At 47.2% G+C, this 23,826-nt stretch overlaps 1 protein-coding gene across 2 annotated transcripts in view; it reads right to left on the bottom strand.

Annotated features, from left to right (window-relative positions):
• Positions 1–3,755: 3,755 nt before the first annotated feature.
• Positions 3,756–23,826, bottom strand: part of LOC141069531 (solute carrier family 2, facilitated glucose transporter member 9-like) — a 106,403-nt gene continuing 86,332 nt past the window's right edge. For both annotated transcript variants that reach the window (XM_073559171.1, XM_073559172.1), the window contains exons 9-12: positions 9,312–9,413; positions 9,127–9,202; positions 6,057–6,184; positions 3,756–4,768 (exon numbers count right to left, since the gene is read on the bottom strand). In XM_073559171.1, coding sequence (XP_073415272.1) covers positions 4,583–4,768; positions 6,057–6,184; positions 9,127–9,202; positions 9,312–9,413 — 492 coding nt within the window. In that variant the 3' untranslated portion in view covers positions 3,756–4,582. The remainder of the gene's footprint in view (positions 4,769–6,056; positions 6,185–9,126; positions 9,203–9,311; positions 9,414–23,826) is intronic.

Genomic DNA, 23,826 nt, shown 5'->3' with positions numbered 1-23,826 from the left:
TTGCAGAGCGCAGCGGTCGGTTAGGCCGATAGACAGAAATGAGCGAGGAGATGTAGGGGGTGCTGCACTGTGGAGAGCTTTGTGGGTGAGATCAAGTACTTTGAATTGGATCCTATAATGAATGGGCAGCCAATGTAAGGACTGGCGAAGAGCGGACGTGTCCGACTACCGATTAGCCAGATAGATCACCCTGGATGCTGCATTACGTATGGACTGGAGAGGGGATTGTCGAGTAATGGGGAGGCCAATTAATAGAGCGTTGCATTAATCCAGGCGGGAGTGGATCAATGCTACAGTGAGGGTTTTTTGTTGTTTCCATGGTGAGAAAAGGGCGGATTTTAGAGATGTTCTTTAGGTGTAAGTGGCAAGAGCGGGCAAGAGATTGCGTATGGGATGTGAAGGAGAGATTGGTGTCAAACATAACACCCAGACAGCGCGCCTGCTGCCGGGGTGTTATTGTGGTGCCACCCACGGAGAGGGAAATGTCAGATTTAGGGAGGTTAGTAGACGGCGGGAGCAGAAGAAGTTCAGTTTTGGAGAGGTTGAGTTTCAGATAGAGAGCGGACATGATGTTGGTTACTGCGGACAGATAGTCACTGGCGTTCTGTAGTACAGCAGGGGTAAGGTCAGGGAATGACGTGTATAGTTGTGTGTCATCAGCATAAAGATGATACTGAAAGCCAAATCTGCTGATGGTCTGTCCAATTGGGGCTGTGTAGAGAGAGAAGAGAAGGGGGCCAAGGACTGAGCCCTGAGGTACCCTGACAGCGAGAGGAAGAGGAGATGGTTCTTGAGAAGTGAGAGTGCAGCGAGAAACATTCACACTCTGAGTGGTCTCACCGACTTGTCGCCCCGCCGGTCGTCTCCACTATGAGATAGACTTGCATGCCATTATGCATGTTGGTAGTTTATGACTATGCTCACACAGTGGACATTTTCTACACCTGCTTTAAAACATCAGTTTCTCATTAACCAAGGCGGAAAGTATTCAGACCCTTTTAAATTTTTCACTCTTTGTTTCATTGCAGCCATTTGGTAAATTCAAAAGAGTTCATTTTTTTTCTCATTAATGTATACTCTGCAACCCATCTTGACTGAAAAAAAATGTAGAAATTTTTGCACATTTATTAAAAAAGAAAAACTGAAATATCACATTGTCATAAGTATTCAGACCCTTTGCTCAGCATTGAGTAGAAGCACCCTTTTGAGCTAGTACTGCCATGTGTCTTCTTAATAATGATGCAACAAGTTTTTCACACCTGGATTTGGGGATCCTCTGCAATTATTCCTTGCAGACTGTCTCCAGTTCTGTCAGGTTGGATGGTGAACGTTGGTGGACAGCTATTTTCAGATCTCTCCAGAGATGCCCAATTGGGTTTAGGTCAGGGCACTGGCTGGGCCAGTCAAGAATGGTCACAGAGTTGTTCTGAAGCCATTCCTTTGTTATTTTAACTGTGTGCTTAGGGTCATTGTCTTGTTGGAAGGTGAACCTTCTGCCAAGTCTGAGGTCCAGAGCACTCTTGAAGAGATTTTCATCCAGGATATCTCTGTACTTGGCTGCATTCATGTTTCCTTCAATGGCAACCAGTCATCCTGTCCCTGCAGCTGAAAAACACCCCCATAGCATGATGCTGTCACCACCATGTTTCAGTGTTGGGATTGTATTGGGCAAGTGATGAGCAGTGCCTGTTTTTCTCTACACATACCACTTAGAGTTATCACCAAAAAGGTCTATCTTCATCTCATCAGACCAGAGAATCTTATTTCTCAATGTATCTGAGTTCTTCATTTGTTTATTAGCAAACTCTATGCGGGCTTTCATATGTCTTGCACTGAGGAGAGGCTTTCGTCGGGCCACTATGCCATAAAGATTTGACTGGTAGAGGGCTGCAGTGATAGTTGACTTTCTCCCATCTCGTTACTGCATATGTGGAGCTCAGACACAGTGATCTTGGCATTCTTCTTTACCTCTCTCACCAAGGCTCTTCTCCCACGATTGCTCAGTATGGCTGAACGGCTAAGTCTAGGAAGACTTCTGGTGGTCCCAAACTGTGCTCTTAGGAACCTTGAGTACTTTAGAAATTCTTTTGTAACCTTGGCCAGATCTGTGCCTTGCCACAATTCTGTCTCTGAGCTCCTTGGCCAGTTCCTTTGACCTCATGATTTTCATTTGGTCTGACAAGCACGGTGAGATCTGAGGTCTTATATAGACAGGTGTGTGCCTTTACAAATCAAGTCCTATCAATTTAATTAAACACAGCTGGACACCAATGAAGGAGTAGAACCATCTCAATGAGGATAACAAGGAAATGGACAGCATGTGACTTAAATATGAGTGTCTGAGCAAAGGGTCTGAATACTTATGACCATGTGATATTTCAGTTTTTCTTTTTTAATAAATTTGCAAAAATTTCTACATATCTGTTTTTTCAGTCAAGATGGGGTGCAGAGTGCACATTGATGAAAGAAAAAAATGAACTTTTTTGAATTTATCAAATAGCTGCAATGAAACAGAGTGAAAAATTTAAAGGGGTCTGAATACTTTCCGTACCCTCTGTACAGTCCAAATTTCAGTACAGTTGACTGTCTCTTTTAGAAGTTACAGGAATTTTTCCGGGTAAAGTAATGAGCGAATCACCCTGCGCTTCCACAGTTTCTGACAGCAGTCTGATGTCTATTGGCATAATTCTGGCTCTACGAAGTCTACTATAAGGGAAAATTGGACATGTAATTTATTTCCTATCATTTGTTTCCCTTAAGTGAAAATGAACGAAGGGAAACTCATTTACAGATTCCATATACAGATTGTGAAACTAGAAGATAGGTTGGTACTTTGATATATACATTTCTTACTGATTTCTAGATAATATTTCAATACATATTATTACACTGATGAGCAGATTAAAGTATTAGGCTGGAGTCACACACAACCATTAAAAAATCGGTGCGATTTTAACGGTACGAAATCGCACAAAGATTTCTTGTCCAGGGATCCGTCTGTCATCCCATTTTCCGGCGATGAACCGATTTTATTCGCATCTAAGCATCAAATTGACATCCAATGTCAATGCCTGATGCTCTTTCCTGTTGACCTGGAGAAGTCTTGCGATTTAATCGCAAGTCACACGTGTGGTGCGTTTTCAATGAGATTAAAAATCGCATCCATAGACTTGCATTGGCGAATCCGATCCGAAAATCGGTGACAATCGCAGCATGCTGCGATTGTCTCGGTCCGAGGAACGGATCCGATAAAAAAACGCATGATGGGAGCAGCAACATAAAATAACATTGGGACGAATGCAATGCGATTTTTTATCGCATTGCATTCGTCCGATTTAATCGCTAATGTGACTCCGGCCTTACTCTCATGTTTGTTAATGGGAAATATTGCAAATTCTTTTGAAAAAGAAGCAACTTTGCATATATTATTATTAATCCTCTGCATCCTCAAGAGCAAAGTAATGTTGTATGCTACATTACTTCTCATTGCCTAGGGAACTTGCCAATGTTGCAGTCTAGCACCGGTGGCCAAAATGTGCAACGCTTACAAACTCTTTCCAACATAGTTTGTAGGTGCTGCTCTGAAGCGGGCAGAATCGCAAGAATGCCTCTGCTTGCAGCTTCGTAAAGCGCTTAGTTCAAGCCAGTGAGATGATGCCACTGATCTAAACTGTCAAAATAGCGGGAAGCCTGGGGAATTGTGCCCCCCTGCGGCAGATGAGACAACCTCTTTAAGGAATAAAATTACAAATGTATTATTTTTAAAAAATATGTTTTCTTTAATAATCCATGTAGACCAATGTGTACAGGAGCACTAACATGTTATAGCTGAAGTAACATTTTAATGCACATTTACATATATGGTAGCATTGTAGACCTGACAGACATGTTTTAAATGTTTCGACAGGAGGGATAGCAGAAGAATCTTATGTTCTGGGCAGCACCGCCTCCCAGAAACCCTTCCATGCAAAGCTGATATTTTGTCATGAATCCGTTCATTTTATGCTCATTCATTGCTTGTGCTATATACAGAATCAACTTAATGCATGTACTCTGGTATAACAGGAATGGCATGATTATATGCTGCATGCATCTATAAAGCTGGTAAGGGGATTTCTGTGTTCTCTATGTGACTGTAGATTACTGAATCATGACAGTGAGCATGCAATTCGTACACTGTCATGATTCACCTGTATTCCCAGTGCAAGTGGGTGGTAATTTATGTGTTCTGCATTGATTCTAGCGCCCACTGGATTCTCATCAGCTTATCTCAGTGTTCTGTTGAAAGAAGCAGATGAGAATTTAGTCGTCACATAACCACAAGTATTCAAGTCGCATGCTTCCAGTCTTGTGACTGGGATTACAGGGAAATTGTGACAGTGATCACATTGCACGCTCTCACGATTCGGTAATCTGCAGTCATGCTATGGTTTTTTTTTTTCTAGGCCTGGGAAATCCCCTATAAAGCAGTGAATATATTGGGTCTACATCATTTCACAATGTATTGTATTCTCCAAGCCTGTCCATATTTCATACACAGGACAACAAAACCCACCCCAGTGACAAGACGATTAATAGTTCATCATAGACTGGTGGAAAACTCTATAGGTTCTTGCAACTTTTTATTTTTAAAATTGAGTCTGTTGAATTCTGCTGTGATTTGCTGTAATGTCTTCCCCTTTGTCTCCGGAAGATAGAAAAAAAGGAATATACCTGAGATTACAAGACTGGCAAAAAAGATGAGGAAACAATAATAACCAAGAGCAGCCTAAAAATGAGAGAAATATAAATGAGAGAAATGAAGGACATGCCTACCACCAAAGTTACCCAGTTACAATCCAATGGAGCTCGATTGTGATTTTAGCTTTCCATAAAGAAGTTTGCTGTACTGGGCAATTTCTGCAGGTAAGACCAACCTGGATACCTGGAACGCTCCCGATAATCAGCTGTTCGGCGGCGCAGCTGCATGTGTTGCGGCTTTGTGACAGTCACAACACATGCATGGAGGGTCTGTTTGTTGGGCTCTCCATGCATGTGTTGTGACTGTCGCACAGCTGCGGCGCTGAACAGCTGATTATCGGGAGCGCTCCATGTATCTGGGTTCCCGATGCAGCTATTTGGTAAGCGCTATAGCTATTCGGATAAGCACTTATCAAAAGCTAATCAACCCTAGTATGGACATCTCTTCCTTGACATCTGCTACTGGAATCTTAGATTTCAGCAAGCTTCATTCTTTGTTTCGGCAGAAGAAAAGTTGCTGCGAAAGTTAGACTGTTCCTCTTTCCCAATTAAAATAAACATACAAGTTCAGTTAAAGGGAGCCTGTCGTACTGCTTTTTGGCTTTGCCTGCAGTTCGGCAAACCATGCTGCGCACGCGCGAGAACCCATTTGAATGCGCACGCGTGAAATCTCTACGCTATCTGCGATATTCATGGCAAGGACTGCATACAGCAAGCCGAGGAGGGGTGGGGTGAGGGAGCCGAAGCAACGCCCATCGGACCGGACCAAACACATAACCATACGGCGTGGGAGCAATAGAAAAGGGTTTTTATGGGTGATTTATGGGGAGTCAGGGGGTTTCAGAAGTAGTTGTGGAATGCATAGCTGACTCTCAATTAACTGATATTTTAAGCTGGTAGGCCAAAAAAGAGGTGACAGGTTCCCTTTACGCCATGCATGCTTGCCAGTAGAGGTGTGTAAGTGTGAGTATTTCTGCAAAAGGCGCTTATACTTTAAAATGAATAAACTAAAATGCCTTGAAATATTTGTTTCCATTTTGTAATCATTTTCATATCATTAGCATATCTATCTATCCTGTGATTTCCAGAGCTCTATGACATTTCCTTTTACATATTATATATAATGTCAATATCGAAGAGAGTATATAAATACAGACTGATCTAAACTGTGCATTCAGGGACTTGGAAACTCTAATTAGAGAGCATATATGCTAGCCTGAAACTGCAGTGCGATCTATGGACCCCCATTTGCATTCTCCTATTGAATTTACTAGTTATAAATCAAGAAATGTGAAATCTGAAAAGTGTATACTCACCTCAACGTATGGAAATATCATTCCTATCACATATAGTCCGAACCAGTTGATACAAGTAATGATTACAAAAATGGCAGCACGGGAAGAGTGACTGCATATTTCTATAACTATTGCAATAGTTAATGTCCCTGGAGAGTAAAAAAAAAAAAAAAAAGTCAGGAGTGTCATGAGATTCATCATATTACCAACATGAACAAGAAAACCGGGAAAAAGGTCATGGCAGTGATATCCAATAACATTACAAGTGAAAGAAAAGAGATGGATGCACTTATCACACTTACATAATATTCACGTAAAAACATGGTGGGGAAAGTCAGGAGCGCAGTCCGCTATTACGTTCAAATGTCTAAATTGCAAGGCAAAAAAATGAAAAAAAAACAACTCCAGGTCCTTTCAGGACAACCCTACTGCACCAGTTGTGGTTACGCCAACTCTTTTATCGAGTCTTCTGGTTCCAGTTCTACCCCACCTGTTGCGGTGCAGCCACTACAGCCTCTATTGTTCATATTGAACTTTCTGGCTGCATCAACGTCATGTGTCCGTGCTGCACTACAGGTACTTATTTAGACCAAGGACTTTAGGGATCCACCTCACCAAATAAGACTAAACAATCACAAGGGTCCTTTTAAATCAGAGGAAAACCATGAAAAATAAATATGATACAATCTTTCATGATTGCCCTCATGGCCCTCTTGATCAGTTGAATTAACCACTAGAGAGCAATTTTTTTGGGTGCAGTTACAGCCATGACCATATTTGCCATTAGTTACTAGATATGACAAGGTGTCGGCGCAGAGCCAGATGACCGAACAGTTTCTGACTATGAACATTTTTCCTTATCTCCTGTGAGACAAGGAGAAAGAAAGGGAATTGGAAGTGGGTGAGACTATAGAAGATAGCACAGGAAGAACAGTAAAGCTTCCTCTCCTTTTCTGTCATGCGAGTGTCGATTGGTGCATCAGTCTTCTTGCTGCTCTGCCCACCACTATAGGAGCCTCAGAAACTCACTCCAGAGAGGAAATGGCTGCCATGGTGTGCTCATGTATACATGTATGCTGACACCTTTTACTAGTAATTTAGATTCCGTCAGCAGTTTTAGTCTATTTGGCCATCAGTTTTATTCAGATCAATGCACAGAGCCGGAGCCAGGGTGCACAATACTAGCATAAATCAGCAACTTATGGCCTCATTGTGTCCCTCCTGTCTGAGAAGTGATGAGAGGTGCCCTTTGAGAAGAAAAGGGCTGATTTTGATAACAAAATTGATTGGGTTTTTCACTATATCCAAGACTTAAGACGGAAAAAAAAGTGTGTCAGTAGGCAGGCCTTCACAGGCCGTGTGAGCTGAGCCTAATTATACTATGGGCCTGGGGTTATAAAACTAAAGATGCCCATATCTTACCTGCAAAAATTCAGGAACCACTGCAATTAAAGTTTTGGAAACAATTAGGTAGGGACTACTGCATTTAAAGTTTAGGATAATGTCAGATCTGTATGTGACATGTATGCGGAAACTGATGATTGAATTATCATAGATTTTTTCTTTTGTAAGAGGTAGAGTGAGACTTAGTGATCTCTACACAGGAGATGTGGGCTCCCTTCATGACAGTCTCAGTGGCCTTCAACTTAGAAGGAAATGCAAGTAGATTATTTACCTAATATTTATGGTACAACTGTGCTGCCATCTATTATATAATCGTCTAATTCTGTCTGTAACGGAAATCCCGCGTCGCTGATTGTTCGCACCCGGCCGGCCGCGACCAATCAGCGACGTGGGATTCCGTTACAAACAGAGAGACAGACAGAATTAGATGAGGCCGCCCTCCTTTCCCCACACTGGCTGCAGTGGACTGAGGACCGGGCATGCAGTGGAGCAGGGAGCTTTGGCCGCGTCTGCACCGGAGGCAGGGCCAGCGTCAGCACCCGGCGCACCCGGGCAAGTGCCGGGGCCCTGGCGAGATGGGAGGGCCCACTCACGCTGTCCGGGATACCTGCCACCACGCCCCCCCATGCACCGACCCATCCTCGCCCTCCCACCGTTTTCTTCTGGCACAGGACCTGTGGTGAGGTCACAGGAGGGGAGGAGTCAGGGGTCACATGATCAGAAGCCTCGGTGTCTGCAGGACTTTGCTGTGCTGGTGGTCGTCATGGTGCTGGATGAGGGAAGTTTATGCGTGGGGTCAGGGGGGGTTTACATTGCGGATGTAGCAGAGCTGTGCGTGTACGGAGCAGAGCCGTGTGTCTATGAGGTGTACGGAGCGGAGCCGTGTGTGTACAAGGTGTACGGAGCGAAGCCGTTTGTGTGTACAAGGTGTACGGAGCGGAGCCGCGTGTGTACGAGGTGTACGGTGCAGAGCCTGGAGCCGTGTGTGTACGAGGTGTACAGAGCGGAGCCGTGTGTGTACGAGGTGCACGGAGCAGAGCCGCATGTGTACAAGGTGTACAGAGCGGAGCCGTGTGTGTACGAGGTGTGCGGAGCGGAGCAGTGTGCTTACGAGGTGTACGGAGCAGAGCCGCGTGTGTACGAGATGTACAGTGCGGAGCCTGGAACCCTGTGTGTACGAGGTGTACAGAGTGGAGCCATGTATGTATGAGGTGTATGGAGCAGTGCCGTGTGTTTTCGAGGTGTATGAAGCGGAGCCGCGTGTGTACGAGGTGTACGGAGCGGGAGCGAAGCCGTGTGTGTACGAGGTTTACAGTGCGGAGCCTGGAGCCGTGTGTGTGCGAGGTGTATGGAGCGGAGCCGCATGTGTACATACATACATATTCTAGAATTCCTGTTAGAATCGGGCCACCATCTAGTAAACAATAATTAATCAATTAAGATGCATTTCCCTATAATGCGACAGCCGCTGTCAACAGTGTGTGACCCCACTCTTAAATTGATCAATTATCATTACAATTGTTCAGAAATGAGCAAGTCATTATGATACTTGAGGACTTTAATGAGGGTTTGTTCAAGGTTGATACCTAGAGCAGCATGAGTTGTACATACAACACTAATTACTGGACAAAAAATGGCAACATTTGAAGAATATTCCACATTTTTCACAAGAGAAATTAATAAATACCTGGACCCATTCCATAGAAAAATATGAATAAGAAAATGAGCACTGCACTGCAATATGGCATCCAATGAGTCCAGCCCTGGAGTGAACAGATAATATACACTGTTTCATTATGCTTAGGATATCTTTTATATGTTAGGATGGGGATGGGAAGCAGTTTTGAGAGATGGACATTAATTTTTACTTGCCTGAATTGACAGAGTGACTGTGACACCACCTATCATAGTAGCCATCATTGCATAACTCCCAAGCAATAGGACTTTTCTTCCGTAGCGCTCTATCATCACACTCTAAAGAGAAAACCAGATGTAATAGCAAAAATAATTATTAACAGAAGAAAGACTTTAAGATCACATTCACACTATCAGCATTTGGTCAATATTTTCTATCAGTATTTTTAAGTCAAAACCAGGAGTGGGTGATAAAGGAAGACGTGGTGACTAGAGATGAGCGAATATCTTCGGCTCCCTCTTTATTCAGCAAGCTATAGTGCTTTCCTAACAAGCTGCCAAGGAGCTACAGTGATTGCTTCTGCTGATCCGCTGTTCGGCACCGCAGCTGCCTGTGTCGCGGCTGTGTCACAGTCACAGCACATGCATGGAGAACCTGTTTGTTGTGCTCTCCATGCATGTGCTGTGAGTGTCACACAGCCGCGACACAGGCAGCTGCGGTGCCGAACAGCGGATCAGCAGAAGCAATCCAGGTATCCAGGTTCCTCGGCAGCTTGTTCGGAAAGTGCTATAGCTTTCCGAATAAGGAGGAAACCGAAGATATTCACTTATCTCTAGTGGTGACGTGTTTCTATTATTCTTTTCTGCTATACTTTTCCTCTGCTTGTTCCATTCCGGAGAACTTGACCTACGAATTATACAATAAAGTCATTTAAAAAAAAACATGAAAAAGAAAAACTTTTCTGTAACAAAACATATTTTAGTTGGTATAGTTTTCACATTTTTATCAGCATTTAAAAAGTAAAATATAGGATTTGTAAGAAATGCCAACAAACCAACCACTTTTGGGAGAGGTTTGCCAAGTCGTGACTATTGACAAGTATCTATTTAATTTAGTTCTTTATTTTCAAATCTATCATATTTAACATCTATCTATCTATCTAGATACTGTGCCTTGCAAAAGTATTCAGCCCCCTGGAACTTTTCAACCTTTTCCCACATATCATGCTTCAAACATATGGATACCAAATGTAAATTTTTGGTGAATAATCCTCAATAAGTGGAACATAATTGTGAAGTTGAACAAAATTTATTGGTTATTTTAAATTTTTGTGGAAATACAAAAACTGAAAAGTGGGGCGTGCAATATTATTCGGCCCCTTTACTTTCAGTGCAGCAAACTCACTCCAGAAGTTCATTGTGGATCTCTGAATGATCCAATGTTGCCCTAAATGACTAATGATGATAAATATAATCCACCTGTGTGTAGTCAAGTCTCTGTATAAATGCACCTGCTCTGTGATAGTCTCAGGGTTCTGTTTGAAGCACAGAGAGCATCATGAAGACCAAGGAACACAACAGGCAGGTCCATGATACTGTTGTGGAGAATTTTAAAGCCATATTTGGATACAAAATGATTTCAAAAACTTTAAACATCCCAAGAAGCACTGTGCAAGTAATCATACTGAAATGGAAGGAGTATCATACCACTGCAAATCTACCAAGACCCGGCCGTCCCTCTAAACTTTCATCTCAAACAAGGAGAAGACTGATCAGAGATGCAGCCAAGAGGCCCATGATCACTCTGGATGAGCTGCAGAGATCTACAGCTGAGGTGGGACAGTCTGTCCATAGGACAACAATCAGTCGTACACTGCACAAATCTGGCCTTTATGGAGTGGCAAGAAGAAAACCATTTCTTAAAGATATCCATAAAAAGTGTCATTTAAAGTTTGCAACAAGGCACCTGGGTGACACACCAAACATGTGGAAGAAGGTGCTCTGGTCAGATGAAACCAAAATCGAACTTTTTGGCAACAATGCCAAATAATATGTTTGGCGTAAAGGCAGCACAGCTCATCTCCCTGAACACACCATCCCCTCTGTCAAACATGGTGGTGGCAGCATCATGGTTTGGGTATGCTTTTCTTCAGCAGGGACAGGGAAGATGGTTAAAATTGATGGGAAGATGGATGGAGCCAAATACAGGACCATTCTTGAAGAAAACCTATTGGAGTCTGCAAAAGACCTGAGACTGGGAAGGAGATTTGTCTTCCAACAAGACAATGATCCCAAACATAAAGCAAAATCTACAATAGAATGGTTCACAAATAAACGTATCCAGGTGTTAGAATGGCCAAGTCAAAGTCCAGACCTGAATCCAATCAAGAATCTGGGGAAAGAGCTGAAAACTGATGTTCACAAGCGATCTCCATCCAACCTCACTGAGCTCGAGCTGTTTGCCAAGGAAGAATGGGCAAGGATTTCAGTCTCTTGATGTACAAAACTGATAGAGACATACCCCAAGCGACTTGCAGCTGTAATCACAGCAAAAGGTGGCGCAACAAAGTATTAAGGTAAAGGGGCCGAATAATATTGCACGCCCCACTTTTCAGTTTTTGTATTTCCACAAAAATTTAAAATAACCAATAAATTTCGTTCAACTTCACAATTGTGTCCCACTTGTTGTTGATTCTTCACCAAAAATTTACATTTGGTATCTTTATGTTTGAAGCATGACGTTTGGGAAAAGGTTGAAAAGTTCCAGGGGGCGAACACTTTTGCAAGTCACTGTATATGTTATCTATCTATTATCTGTTATCTATCTGTCTGTCTCTATAAATCTGTCTGAATGTATTTATCCATCAAGACAAAAAAATGGAATAGCACACTAAGAGTAAAGAGGTGGGTGCAGGGCCCCCTGAACAATTATCTAGATGTAAGACAAACAAAAATTTAAAACAGCAGGCAGCATTCCAGGTATCATTTTGAAAAAAGGCAAGATGGTGCACCACCACATTATGGGTGTCAGGTCCGAGCATTCCTACAAGGAATCTGGCCCCCTTAGACTAGCATTTCTTCTGCGGTGTTGCTATCAGTGTGTCAAGAGTGGGAGAAGAATGTTGCATTGACAATCCAACACAGTGGGCAGCACTTTGAACACATTCTATAAGTGGTCATAAACTTGTAAATAACTCATAAAAGAATAAAGTTATGTTAAAGCCAAGCACACATTGCTTTTCTTGTGAAGTTCTCAATAAGTTTGATGTGTCACATGACCCTCTTCCCATTGAAAAAAATAAGGTTGAATCCAAAATGGCCGATTTCAAAATGGCTGCCATGGTCACCACCCATATTGAAAAGTTTCCCCCCTTCCATATACTAATGTGCCACAAACAAGAAGTTGATATCACCAACCATTCCCATTTTATTTAGGTGTATCCATTGTGGTGTGACGGGTGGTCGTGTGGTTAATGGGAGGTATATGTCACATGGATGGATGCTCCCTGCGATGCAAGTATTTTGTCTATAGTGTACATGAGCACTAAAGATGTCATTTAGTGCACTGGGTCCGGGTTGCGGGTAGCTATGAGCGATGGGAGGGTCTGGCTACCCATATTGCCTCAACCTTTGGGTGAGGGTGCGGACTGTACCTCATTTTGCCTGAAGATATGTGTATGTTCAGGACCTGTGGTGAGGTCCTGACCATGTGACCAACTCATGTGATCCATACCTCACCTATGAGTGTGGTTACACGGCTATGTATTTGAGGTGTTTAGCACATGTGAGTGAGTGTAAGGGAGTCTGTCAGAGTGTGGACAGACTTCCATGTGTCCAGGTGGGACACTGCAAAGTGGTCTGTGTTCTAAGGAAGGAGAAGCCTTCCTGTGTCTGCGGCTGCAGATAGAGCTCTGTTATGGACATTGCCCTGGCCTGTGTGCACAGGACCTGAGGGAACACAGCCCAGCTAAGGACTGTTTATGTTGCTTTTGACTGCTGTGAAGGCTGGAAACCGTGTTTTGTTACTTTGAGGTTTATGGAGCAAATAAACCGAAAGGAACCGTTTTAACTCTGAACGTGCCAGTGTTTACCTCCAAGACCTCCAAAGTGGGTAATCCCCGTCCACTCACATGGTGGAACGCTACACCATATAAATGGCCCACATAGTAAGATAGTAACATAGTTAGTAAGGCCGAAAAAATACATTAGTCCATCCAGTTCAGCCTATAAAATTCTGTCAGAATAAATCCCCAGATCTACGTCCTTCTAAAGAACCTAACAATAACTGTAAGATATAATATTGTTATGCTCCAGGAAGACATCCAGGCCTCTCTTGAACCCTTCAACTGAGTTCGCCATCACCACCTCCTCAGGCAGGGAATTCCAGATTCTCACTGCCCTAACAGTAAAGAATAGTGTTGAGCATTCCGATACCGCAAGTATCGGGTATCGGCCGATATTAGCGGTATCGGAATTCCGATACGGACTTCCGATACTTTTGTCATATCGGATTCCGGAATCGGAATCGGAAGTTCCCATCATGCTATGAGCCTGCTTGCTTTGATTAAGCCAATGGGAATCCTCCGAAGTGTGGGCACATCCTGTTAGGCATGTAGGCATGTTAACTATTGGCATGGCTCTGATTGGCTGCCGAAATGATGTCATGATGCACTATAAAAGCCACCGCAGCCGCCATTTCTGATCACTCTGCTGTGAATTCAGTTAGGGACAGGCTGCTGTAGAAGACTGTGAGGGACAGTTAGAAATAGCAATTCCACCAAACATCTAGTGCTTTACCCAGGCTACATAAACCACCACTGTAGCCTTCTTTGCCCTAGCAGCAGTGTTCACAGCTGTCTGCAAGGGCTGTGTGAGTGCAGCTCACGCTGTGGAGTGGGTCCTGCAGCCACGTCAGGCTGTAGGCCACCCAGTGTGATCACTGCTGCCTCATACATCTTTTATTTTTTGAGCTGCATTTTTTACATAATTTCAATCTAGTGTGCTTCCATCCGTATCCATATACGTTGGTTGCAAACACTAGTAGTAGACAGCGGAGCCTTTCTGCAGCCTTTCAGTGCTAGTGTCCACTTTGCTGCACTGTTCACGGCTGTCTGAGAGGTCTCTGACTGTGTGTGAGTGCAGCTCACGCTGAGTAGTGTGTCCTGCAGCTACGTCTGGCTGTAGGACGCTCAGCGTGCGTCAGTGCCTCACACATATTTTTATTTGAGTGCAGCTCATTTTTTCTTCTATTAGTGTGCATCCATCCGTCTCCATCTACGGTGGTTGCAAACACTATATAGGAGTACACAGCGGAGCCTTTCTGCAGCCTGTCAGTGCCAGTGCCCACTTAGCTGCACTGTTGACGGCTGTCTGAGAGGTCTCTGACTGTGTGTGAGTGCAGCTCACGCTGAGTAGAGTGTCCTGCAGCTACGTCTGGTTGTAGGACGCTCAACGTGCGTCACTGCCTCACACATATTTGTCTTTGAGTGCAGCTCATTTTTTCTTCTCCTATTAGTGTGCATCCATCCGTATCCATCAACATTGGTTGGTTGCAAACACTATATAGGAGTAGATAGAGGAGCCTTTTTTTCTGGCTTGTGCCCTGCCGGCGCAGCCAGATTAGTATTACCCAATTTTTTTGGAGCCTCATCTTTTGCATTGTAGGTTACCTGCCTGCATTGTAATAGCTCCAAAAAGTTGGTGATACTATCAGTTTCAATTCTTTGTTCACATACTTTGAGTTTGTTTCCAACAAAGAAACCACAAAAAAAGTTCACCAAACACTACATTTGGAACTTGTGTAGGCCACATCAGCTCCTATTAAAGTGTAGTCCACACACACACACTTCATAAAATTAGTGTTTCTTGTACCTGTAACCAGCTGTTCAGGAATAAGCACACTAAGGCCCCCCTTTGTACTTTTCTGCCTATCTTAAGCAGTCTTGCAAGATGAAGAAGGCAGGGAGTAAGGCGCGTGGGCGTGGGCGTGGAGTTTCAGCAGGGAGAAGACGTGGGGATTCTGCAGGGAGAGGACGTGGGGATTCTACAGGTAGAGGACGTGGGGATTCTGGGCCTGCTGCGGGCACCAGTGGATCAGCATCCCCCAGTTTTAGCAGGCAACAGTCCTTTATGTGCAGCTTTGTAGGACCTCAACGTACCCCACTGCTGCGGGAGGAACAAATTGAAGCCGTTGTCAGATGGATGGCAGCTAACGCATCGACTTCAATTACTTCCGCATCCTCTCAGGGTCAGAGCACCGAAGAGCAACCATCTGTCTCTTCACCACCTGCCAAAGTGCCCAGGCAGTCAGAGAGACATGGACAGGAGCCATCACAGTCTCTACTTCTGTTCTCGGAATCTGTTGGCTTGGAAAGAGGGGGCCAGCCAAGCAGCATTCCTGAATGTGAAGAAGAGGGAGTATGCAGTGATGCGCAACTTCTTTGTCCCTCTGAATCTGAAGAGGCGAGTGGGCCAGTGCCTATGGTCAGCACACCTCAGTACGCATCAGATGATGACGAGACTCAGTTGCCACTTTCTGGTGCGTACGGTGCTGGCGAGACAACCCCGGAGAAGCAGCTGTTTGAAGAGGGGAGGGAAGATGATGAGGTCCTTGACCCATCATGGCGTGAGGAACAGGAAGGTGGTGGGAGCAGCTCGGAGGAAGAGATTCCCCTACCGGCCAAAACAGGAGGCAGAGGGAGGGGGAAGACTTGGTTGCCTGTACCCTCCACTTCGGCACCCGTTAGGAGCATTCCTCATTCCAAAGGCAAACCGGGCGCTCCCAAGAGTTGCAGTGCGTGGTCCTTTTTTGACACAGTTGCAGATGACATTTGCTTTGTCAAATGCAAGCTGTGTCATCAGAGAGTCAAAAGAGGGAGAAATGTCAGCAACCTCAATACCACAAATATGTGGAAACATGTGCGCACCAAGCACGAGTTGGAGTTGCAGAGACACCCTGAAGACGTAGGCCAACGTACAGCACCACTTACCACCTCTTCAGTTCGTGTTGGGGCCTCTTCCTCCAGCTCACACACTGCTGGTTCGGCTTCCTCACAGGATCGCCAAGGAAGAACCTCTGCCACTGTTGTCCGGAGACCCTGTCAGATTACACCCATAGCAGCACGTTCCCATCCATCACAGCCATCGGTAGCACAGGCATGGGATAAAAGGCGCCCTTACTCGGCAAACCATCCCCGAGCACAGTCTCTGAAGGCTGGCATTGCCAAACTTCTGGCAGTTGAAATGCTGTCATTCAGGCTGGTGGACACTGACACCTTCCGGGACTTAATGGCATTGGCAGTCCCCCAATACAACGTGCCCAGCCGCTTTTATTTCAGCAGGCGAGCCGTCCCTGCCCTGCAGAAACATGTTGAGGGCAAAATAAAACATGCGCTACTAAACGCCGTTAGTAGCAAGGTCCACCTGACCACCGATGCGTGGACCAGTAACCATGGACAGGGACGATACCTTTCCCTCACTGCCCACTGGGTCAATGTTGTGGAGCCGGGTACGGATCTGGAGAGTGGCGCTGTACGTGTTCTTCCAACGCCATGGATTGCAGGACTCCAGTCTGTACACATAGACTCCTCCTCCTACTCAAGTTCCTCAGAAACAGCAGAGCAGGAGCCTGTTACGACCGATATGAGCACAGCCGTGGCCAAACATCAACAGGCTGTACTCAAATTAATTTCTTTGGGGAATCGAAGCCACACAGTGCAGGAGCTCTGGAATGCTATCAAGCTGGAGAGCGATGTGTGGTTTGGGCCAGCGAATCTCCAGCCGGGCTTGGTAATGTGTGACAATGGCCGAAATCTGGTGGCAGCTCTTGGCCTAGGCAACCTCACACACATCCCATGTCTGGCACATGTTCTTAACTTGGTCGTGCAGAGCTTTCTGAGGGACTATCCGGATCTTGATGAACTGTTGCACAAGGTCCGCATAGAGTGCGCTCACTTGCGACGTTCCAGCACGGCAAGATCGTGCCTCGCTGCTCTGCAGCGACGATTTGGCCTTCCGGAACATCGCATCATATGTGACCTACCCACCCGGTGGAATTCAACGTTACATATGTTGGAGCGGTTGTGTGAGCAGCAGGCAGCAGTCATGGAGTACCAGCTGCATCAGGCACAAACAAGTCGCACTGTGCGCCGTTCACACTTCAGCACCATTGAGTGGGCCTCTATGAAGGACATCTGCCTCGTTTTGCGTGCCTTCGATGAATCCACGCGGATGGCGAGTGCAGATGATGCACTAGTCAGCATGACTGTCCCCCTTATCTGCCTGCTTCAACAAACACTGCAAGCACTAAGGGATGAGGTTTCAGAAGAGGTGGAGGATGAGGAGTCCCAAATGCCATCTGCTTCTGGACAGTCTGCGCTACGTGTTTCCTCACAAAGGCCTAGGCAGGGGACACTTTGTGAGGAGGATGAGGAGGAGTCGATGGAGGAGGAAGACATCTCTCCAGAGGAGGGAGGTACACAAACCTCTACTCAGTATGTACAGCGAGGGTGGGGTGATGCAGAGCAGGCCGAGGTCACGCCTCAAACAGGGGACAGCGGTTCTTTGGCAGTTGGGAGTCTGCAGCACATGGTTGATTTCATGCTGCAGTGCCTGAGAAAGACCGCCGCATCGCCCACATTCTCGTCTCGGCTGATTATTGGGTGTACACCCTCCTAGATCCTCGCTACCGGGACAGCGTACAAAGCCTCATACCAACGTTGAACCGGGAGCGTAAAATGCGGGAGTACGAAGAGTCACTGGTGCAGTCCATAATGTTTTCCATTCCACCCGACAGCATTGTTGCTATTGCTTTAAAAAGCAGCTCTGTGCGTTGAGGCAGTGGAGGAAACTCTGCACAAAGAGGGAGCAGAGGCAGCGCCGCAGCACAAGGCAAGACCACTATGGCCCAAATGTGGCAAAGTTTTGTGTGTCCACCACAATTGTCTACACCATCAGCGACGCCTCGAGTCAGCAGGAGGCAACGCTTCCGTCAGATGGTGTCAGACTACATGTCTTGCCCTGTCGCTGTACTCCCAGATGGCTCTTCCCCCTTCAAGTTTTGGGTCTCTAAGCTGGATACATGGCCAGAGCTTAGCCAGTATGCATTGGAGGTGCTGGCTTGCCCTGCTGCCAGTGTATTATCGGAACGTGTCTTTAGTGCCGCAGGTGGTGTACTAACAGACCGTCGCACGCGACTATCTTCCGATAATGTTGACCGGCTGACTTTTCTGAAAATGAACAAGGCCTGGATCTCAAAAGACTTTGCCATTCCTCTTACAGACTAAATTAGTGGTTGGCAACTGTATCCAGGTCTGCTGGTGTGTTCATTTTTCTACCAACTGAACTATAATCCCTGTGCTTCAACACAGCCAGTTGTCGCTCAGATGTGTCGTCTGCACAGAGAAACACACTAGCTCCTGTGTTAGTGGGGTTCAGTAATGCCAGCTGATCCCCTGCTGTGTGGACGGCAAAGTCACCAGCTCCATCAACATTCAAACCACTACTGATTTTTAACCGTGCCCAACTTAGGTCTCTGGCTCCACTGTCTCTACTATTTCCCCTGACCTCCAACCCCGCCATCTACATCTCTGAAGTGGCGTCAGCACAATCTACACTTGTTCCTGTGTTCCTGTGGCTCAGTCCCATCAGTTTATCCCCTGATGTGTGTCCGGCAAGGTCTCCTGCTCTGTCCACATTCCCATAACCAGTAGTGGGAATGAGGACAGAGCTGGCGAACTTGCCGGACAAACATCAGGGGATCAACTGACGGGACTGAGCACCAGTAACACAGGAACAAGTGTAGATTGTGCTGACGCCACTTCAGAGATGTAGCTGGCGGGGTTGGAGGCCAGGGTAAATAGTAGAGACAGTGGAGCCAGAGGCCTAAGTGGAGCATGGTTAGAATCAGTAGTAGTCCACAACCTCCATAAAAACCGCTGCCCATTGGCCTCTGCATGCGGCATGCGTAATCCTGGGCTCCAACAGTGTCAGTTGGTGTTCAGAAGTGTCGTCTCCACAGAGCCAAACACATTCGTTCGAGTGTTAGTGGGTTTCAGCACTGCCAGCTGTTCCCCTGCTGTGGAGATGGCAAGTCTCCTGCTGCCTTCACCTGCCAAAAACAACAGGCCCCAGCCTGCTCCTCGCCTAATCCTGGGCTCCAACAGCGTCAGTTGGTGTTCAAAAGTGTCGTCTCCACAGAGCCAAACACATTCGTTCAAGTGTTAGTGGGGTTCAGCACTGCCAGCTGTTCCCCTGCTGTGGAGATGGCAAGTCTCCTGCTGCCTTCACCTGCCAAAATCCAGTAGGCCCCAGCCTGCTCCTCGCCTAATCCTGGGCTCCAACAGCGTCAGTTGGTGTTCAGAAGTGTCGTCTCCACAGAGCCAGACACATTCGTTCGAGTGTTAGTGGGTTTCAGCACTGCCAGCTGTTCCCCTGCTGTGGAGATGGCAAGTCTCCTGCTGCCTTCACCTGCCAAAATCCAGTAGGCCCCAGCCTGCTCCACGCCTAATCCTGGGCTCCAACAGCGTCAGTTGGTGTTCAGAAGTGTCGTCTCCACAGAGCCAGACACATTTGTTCGAGTGTTAGTGGGTTTCAGCACTGCCAGCTGTTCCCCTGCTGTGGAGATGGCAAGTCTCCTGCTGCCTTCACCTGCCAAAATCCAGTAGGCCCCAGCCTGCTCCACGCCTAATCCTGGGCTCCAACAGCGTCAGTTGGTGTTCAGAAGTGTCGTCTCCACAGAGCCAAACACATTCGTTCAAGTGTTAGTGGGGTTCAGCACTGCCAGCTGTTCCCCTGCTGTGGAGATGGCAAGTCTCCTGCTGCCTTCACCTGCCAAAATCCAGTAGGCCCCAGCCTGCTCCACGCCTAATCCTGGGCTCCAACAGCGTCAGTTGGTGTTCAGAAGTGTCGTCTCCACAGAGCCAGACACATTCGTTCAAGTGTTAGTGGGGTTCAGCAATGCCAGCTGTTCCCCTGCTGTGGAGATGGCAGTCTCTCCTGCTGTCTCCGCATTCCAAAGACAGTAGGCCTCTGCCTACACCCTCCTATTTCCTGGGCTTCAACTCAGCCAGTTGTAGCTCGGAAGTGCCGTCCACATGGAAAGAGATACTTGCTCCCGTGTCTCAGTGGGGTTCAGTAACGTCAGCTGATCCCCTGCTGTGTGGATGGCAGTCTCTCCTGCTGTCACCTCATTCAAAATACAGTAGGCCTCTGCCTACACCCTCCTATTTCCTGGGCTTCAACACAGCCAGTTGTAGTTCGGAAGTGCCGTCCACACGGAAAGAGATACTTGCTCCCGTGTCTCAGTGGGGTTCAGTAACGTCAGCTGATCCCCTGCTGTGTGGATGGCAGTCTCTCCTGCTGTCACCTCATTCAAAATACAGTAGGCCTCTGCCTACACCCTCCTATTTCCTGGGCTTCAACACAGCCAGTTGTAGTTCGGAAGTGCCGTCCACACGGAAAGAGATACTTGCTCCCGTGTCTCAGTGGGGTTCAGTTACGTCAGCTGATCCCCTGCTGTGTGGATGGCAGTCTCTCCTGCTGTCACCTCATTCAAAATACAGTAGGCCTCTGCCTGCACCCTCCAATTTCCTGGGCTTCAACACAGCCAGTTGTAGTTCGGAAGTGCCGTCCACACGGAAAGAGATACTTGCTCCCGTGTCTCAGTGGGGTTCAGTAACGTCAGCTGATCCCCTGCTGTGTGGATGGCAGTCTCTCCTGCTGTCACCTCATTCAAAATACAGTAGGCCTCTGCCTACACCCTCCAATTTCCTGGGCTTCAACACAGCCAGTTGTAGTTCGGAAGTGCCGTCCACACGGAAAGAGATACTTGCTCCCGTGTCTCAGTGGGGTTCAGTTACGTCAGCTGATCCCCTGCTGTGTGGATGGCAGTCTCTCCTGCTGTCACCTCATTCAAAATACAGTAGGCCTCTGCCTACACCCTCCAATTTCCTGGGCTTCAACACAGCCAGTTGTAGTTCGGAAGTGCCGTCCACACGGAAAGAGATACTTGCTCCCGTGTCTCAGTGGGGTTCAGTAACGTCAGCTGATCCCCTGCTGTGTGGATGGCAGTCTCTCCTGCTGTCACCTCATTCAAAATACAGTAGGCCTCTGCCTACACCCTCCAATTTCCTGGGCTTCAACACAGCCAGTTGTAGTTCGGAAGTGCCGTCCACACGGAAAGAGATACTTGCTCCCGTGTCTCAGTGGGGTTCAGTAACGTCAGCTGATCCCCTGCTGTGTGGATGGCAGTCTCTCCTGCTGTCACCTCATTCAAAATACAGTAGGCCTCTGCCTACACCCTCCAATTTCCTGGGCTTCAACACAGCCAGTTGTAGTTCGGAAGTGCCGTCCACACGGAAAGAGATACTTGCTCCCGTGTCTCAGTGGGGTTCAGTAACGTCAGCTGATCCCCTGCTGTGTGGATGGCAGTCTCTCCTGCTGTCACCTCATTCAAAATACAGTAGGCCTCTGCCTACACCCTCCTATTTCCTGGGCTTCAACACAGCCAGTTGTAGTTCGGAAGTGCCGTCCACACGGAAAGAGATACTTGCTCCCGTGTCTCAGTGGGGTTCAGTAACGTCAGCTGATCCCCTGCTGTGTGGATGGCAGTCTCTCCTGCTGTCACCTCATTCAAAATACAGTAGGCCTCTGCCTACACCCTCCAATTTCCTGGGCTTCAACACAGCCAGTTGTAGTTCGGAAGTGCCGTCCACACGGAAAGAGACACTTGCTCCCGTGTCTCAGTGGGGTTCAGTAACGTCAGCTGATCCCCTGCTGTGTAGATGGCAAAGTCTCCTGCTGCCTACACAGTCGTACCACTACTGATTTTTAACCGTGCTCCAATTAGGCCTGTGGCTCCACTGTCTCTCGTATTTCCCCTGTCCTCCAACCCTGCCAGTTACAGCTCCGAAGTGGCGTCTGCACAATCCACACTTGTTCCTGTGTTACAGGTGTTCAGTCCGGTCAGTTAATCCCCTGATGTGTGTCCGGCAATGTCGCCTGCTCTGTCCACATTCCCATTATGGGAATGTGGACAGAGCAGGCGACATTGCCGGACACACATCAGGGGATTAACTGACCGGACTGAACACCTGTAACACAGGAACAAGTGTGGATTGTGCAGACGCCACTTCGGAGCTGTAACTGGCGGGGTTGGAGGACAGGGGAAATACGAAAATCAGTGAAGCCACAGGCCTAAGTGGAGCTTGGTTAAAATTAGTAGTCTACAACCGATCTTAAAATTTCTTCAATGCAGCCTCAGCCTGCTCCGTGCTTGTCCCTGGGCTTCAACACAGCCAGTTGTTGCTCGGAAGTGCCGTCTTCACAGAGTAAAACACTAGCTCCTGTGTTTGTGGGGTTCAGTAACGTCAGCTGTTCCCCTGCTGTTTTGATGGCAATCTGTCCTGCTGCCTCCCAATTGACAGCACATCAGGCCTCAGCCTGCTAAGTGCTTGTCCTGGGCTCCAACATCGCCAGTTGCTGCTCATAACTGACTTTGGCACGGGTACTCCCTCCTGCCCAGCTTGGTTCCAGCCCTGCCTGCTGTTTCCGGGAAGTGTCAATGTCAGTTTGCCACCCCAAGTTGCCATGTCGTGTTGCGGTTGGGTTAGCCGAGGCTAGGGTGCCAGCAGTTTAGGTGCTTCATATGTGGACTGCGGGTTCTGGTAAGAAAGGCTTGTTCCATAGTGCCAGTAGGACAAGCACCCCCTGTAGGACTGTGTGATTCGGTAACTGCGGCCAGCTTGCGGCATGCCAACTTTGCTTTTCAGGGGTAACTTCTGTTACCCCTCCGGGTTCCAGCACCGTCAGCTGGTTCTCGTCAGAGCCTTTGGCCTAGGTGCCTCCATCTCGGTATCCGAGTTCCGGCAACGTCTGCTGGTCCTTGGTAGTGCTTTGTAGCACAGGTACCTCCTGCTTAGTAACCGGGTTCCAGCACCGTCAGCTGGTCCTCGGTTGTGCCATTGGCTCTTATTCCTTCTGCTGCCCCTCCGGGTGCCAGCACTGTCAGCTGGTCCTCGCTATTTACATTTGCTCTTGCAGCTTATGCTACCCCTCCGGGTTCCAGCACCGTCAGCTGGTTCTCGTCAGAGCCTTTGGCCTAGGTGCCTCCATCTCGGTATCCGAGTTCCGGCAACGTCTGCTGGTCCTTGGTAGTGCTTTGTAGCACAGGTACCTCCTGCTTAGTAACCGGGTTCCAGCACCGTCAGCTGGTCCTCGGTTGTGCCATTGGCTCTTATTCCTTCTGCTGCCCCTCCGGGTGCCAGCACTGTCAGCTGGTCCTCGCTATTTACATTTGCTCTTGCAGCCTATGCTACCCCTCCGGGTTCCAGCACCGTCAGCTGGTTCTCGTCAGAGCCTTTGGCCTAGGTGCCTCCATCTCGGTATCCGAGTTCCGGCAACGTCTGCTGGTCCTTGGTAGTGCTTTGTAGCACAGGTACCTCCTGCTTAGTAACCGGGTTCCAGCACCGTCAGCTGGTCCTCGGTAGTGCCATTGGCTCTTGTTCCTTCTGCTGCCCCTCCGGGTGCCAGTACCGTCAGCTGGTTCAAGAGGACAAAGAACAGGAAGACAACCACCAAGATGCAGAACAACAAGAGAGAGAAGACAAAGAAGCATAAAAAAAACAAAGCAGAAGAACATTAAGCATAAGACTAATACTCTGAGCAAATGATATTATCTTATTTATAAGCAGAAGAAGACTAAGCAGTGTATGGGGGTGAGTCCGTTCCTCCTCGTGGTGCCCCTGGAAAAGGC

This window comes from Dendrobates tinctorius, unplaced genomic scaffold (genome assembly GCF_039654945.1).
Source record: "Dendrobates tinctorius isolate UK_male_01 unplaced genomic scaffold, ASM3965494v1 ptg000265l, whole genome shotgun sequence".
NCBI classification, from domain to species: Eukaryota; Metazoa; Chordata; class Amphibia; order Anura; family Dendrobatidae; genus Dendrobates; species Dendrobates tinctorius.
This window is presented reverse-complemented; position numbering and strand designations above follow the sequence as displayed.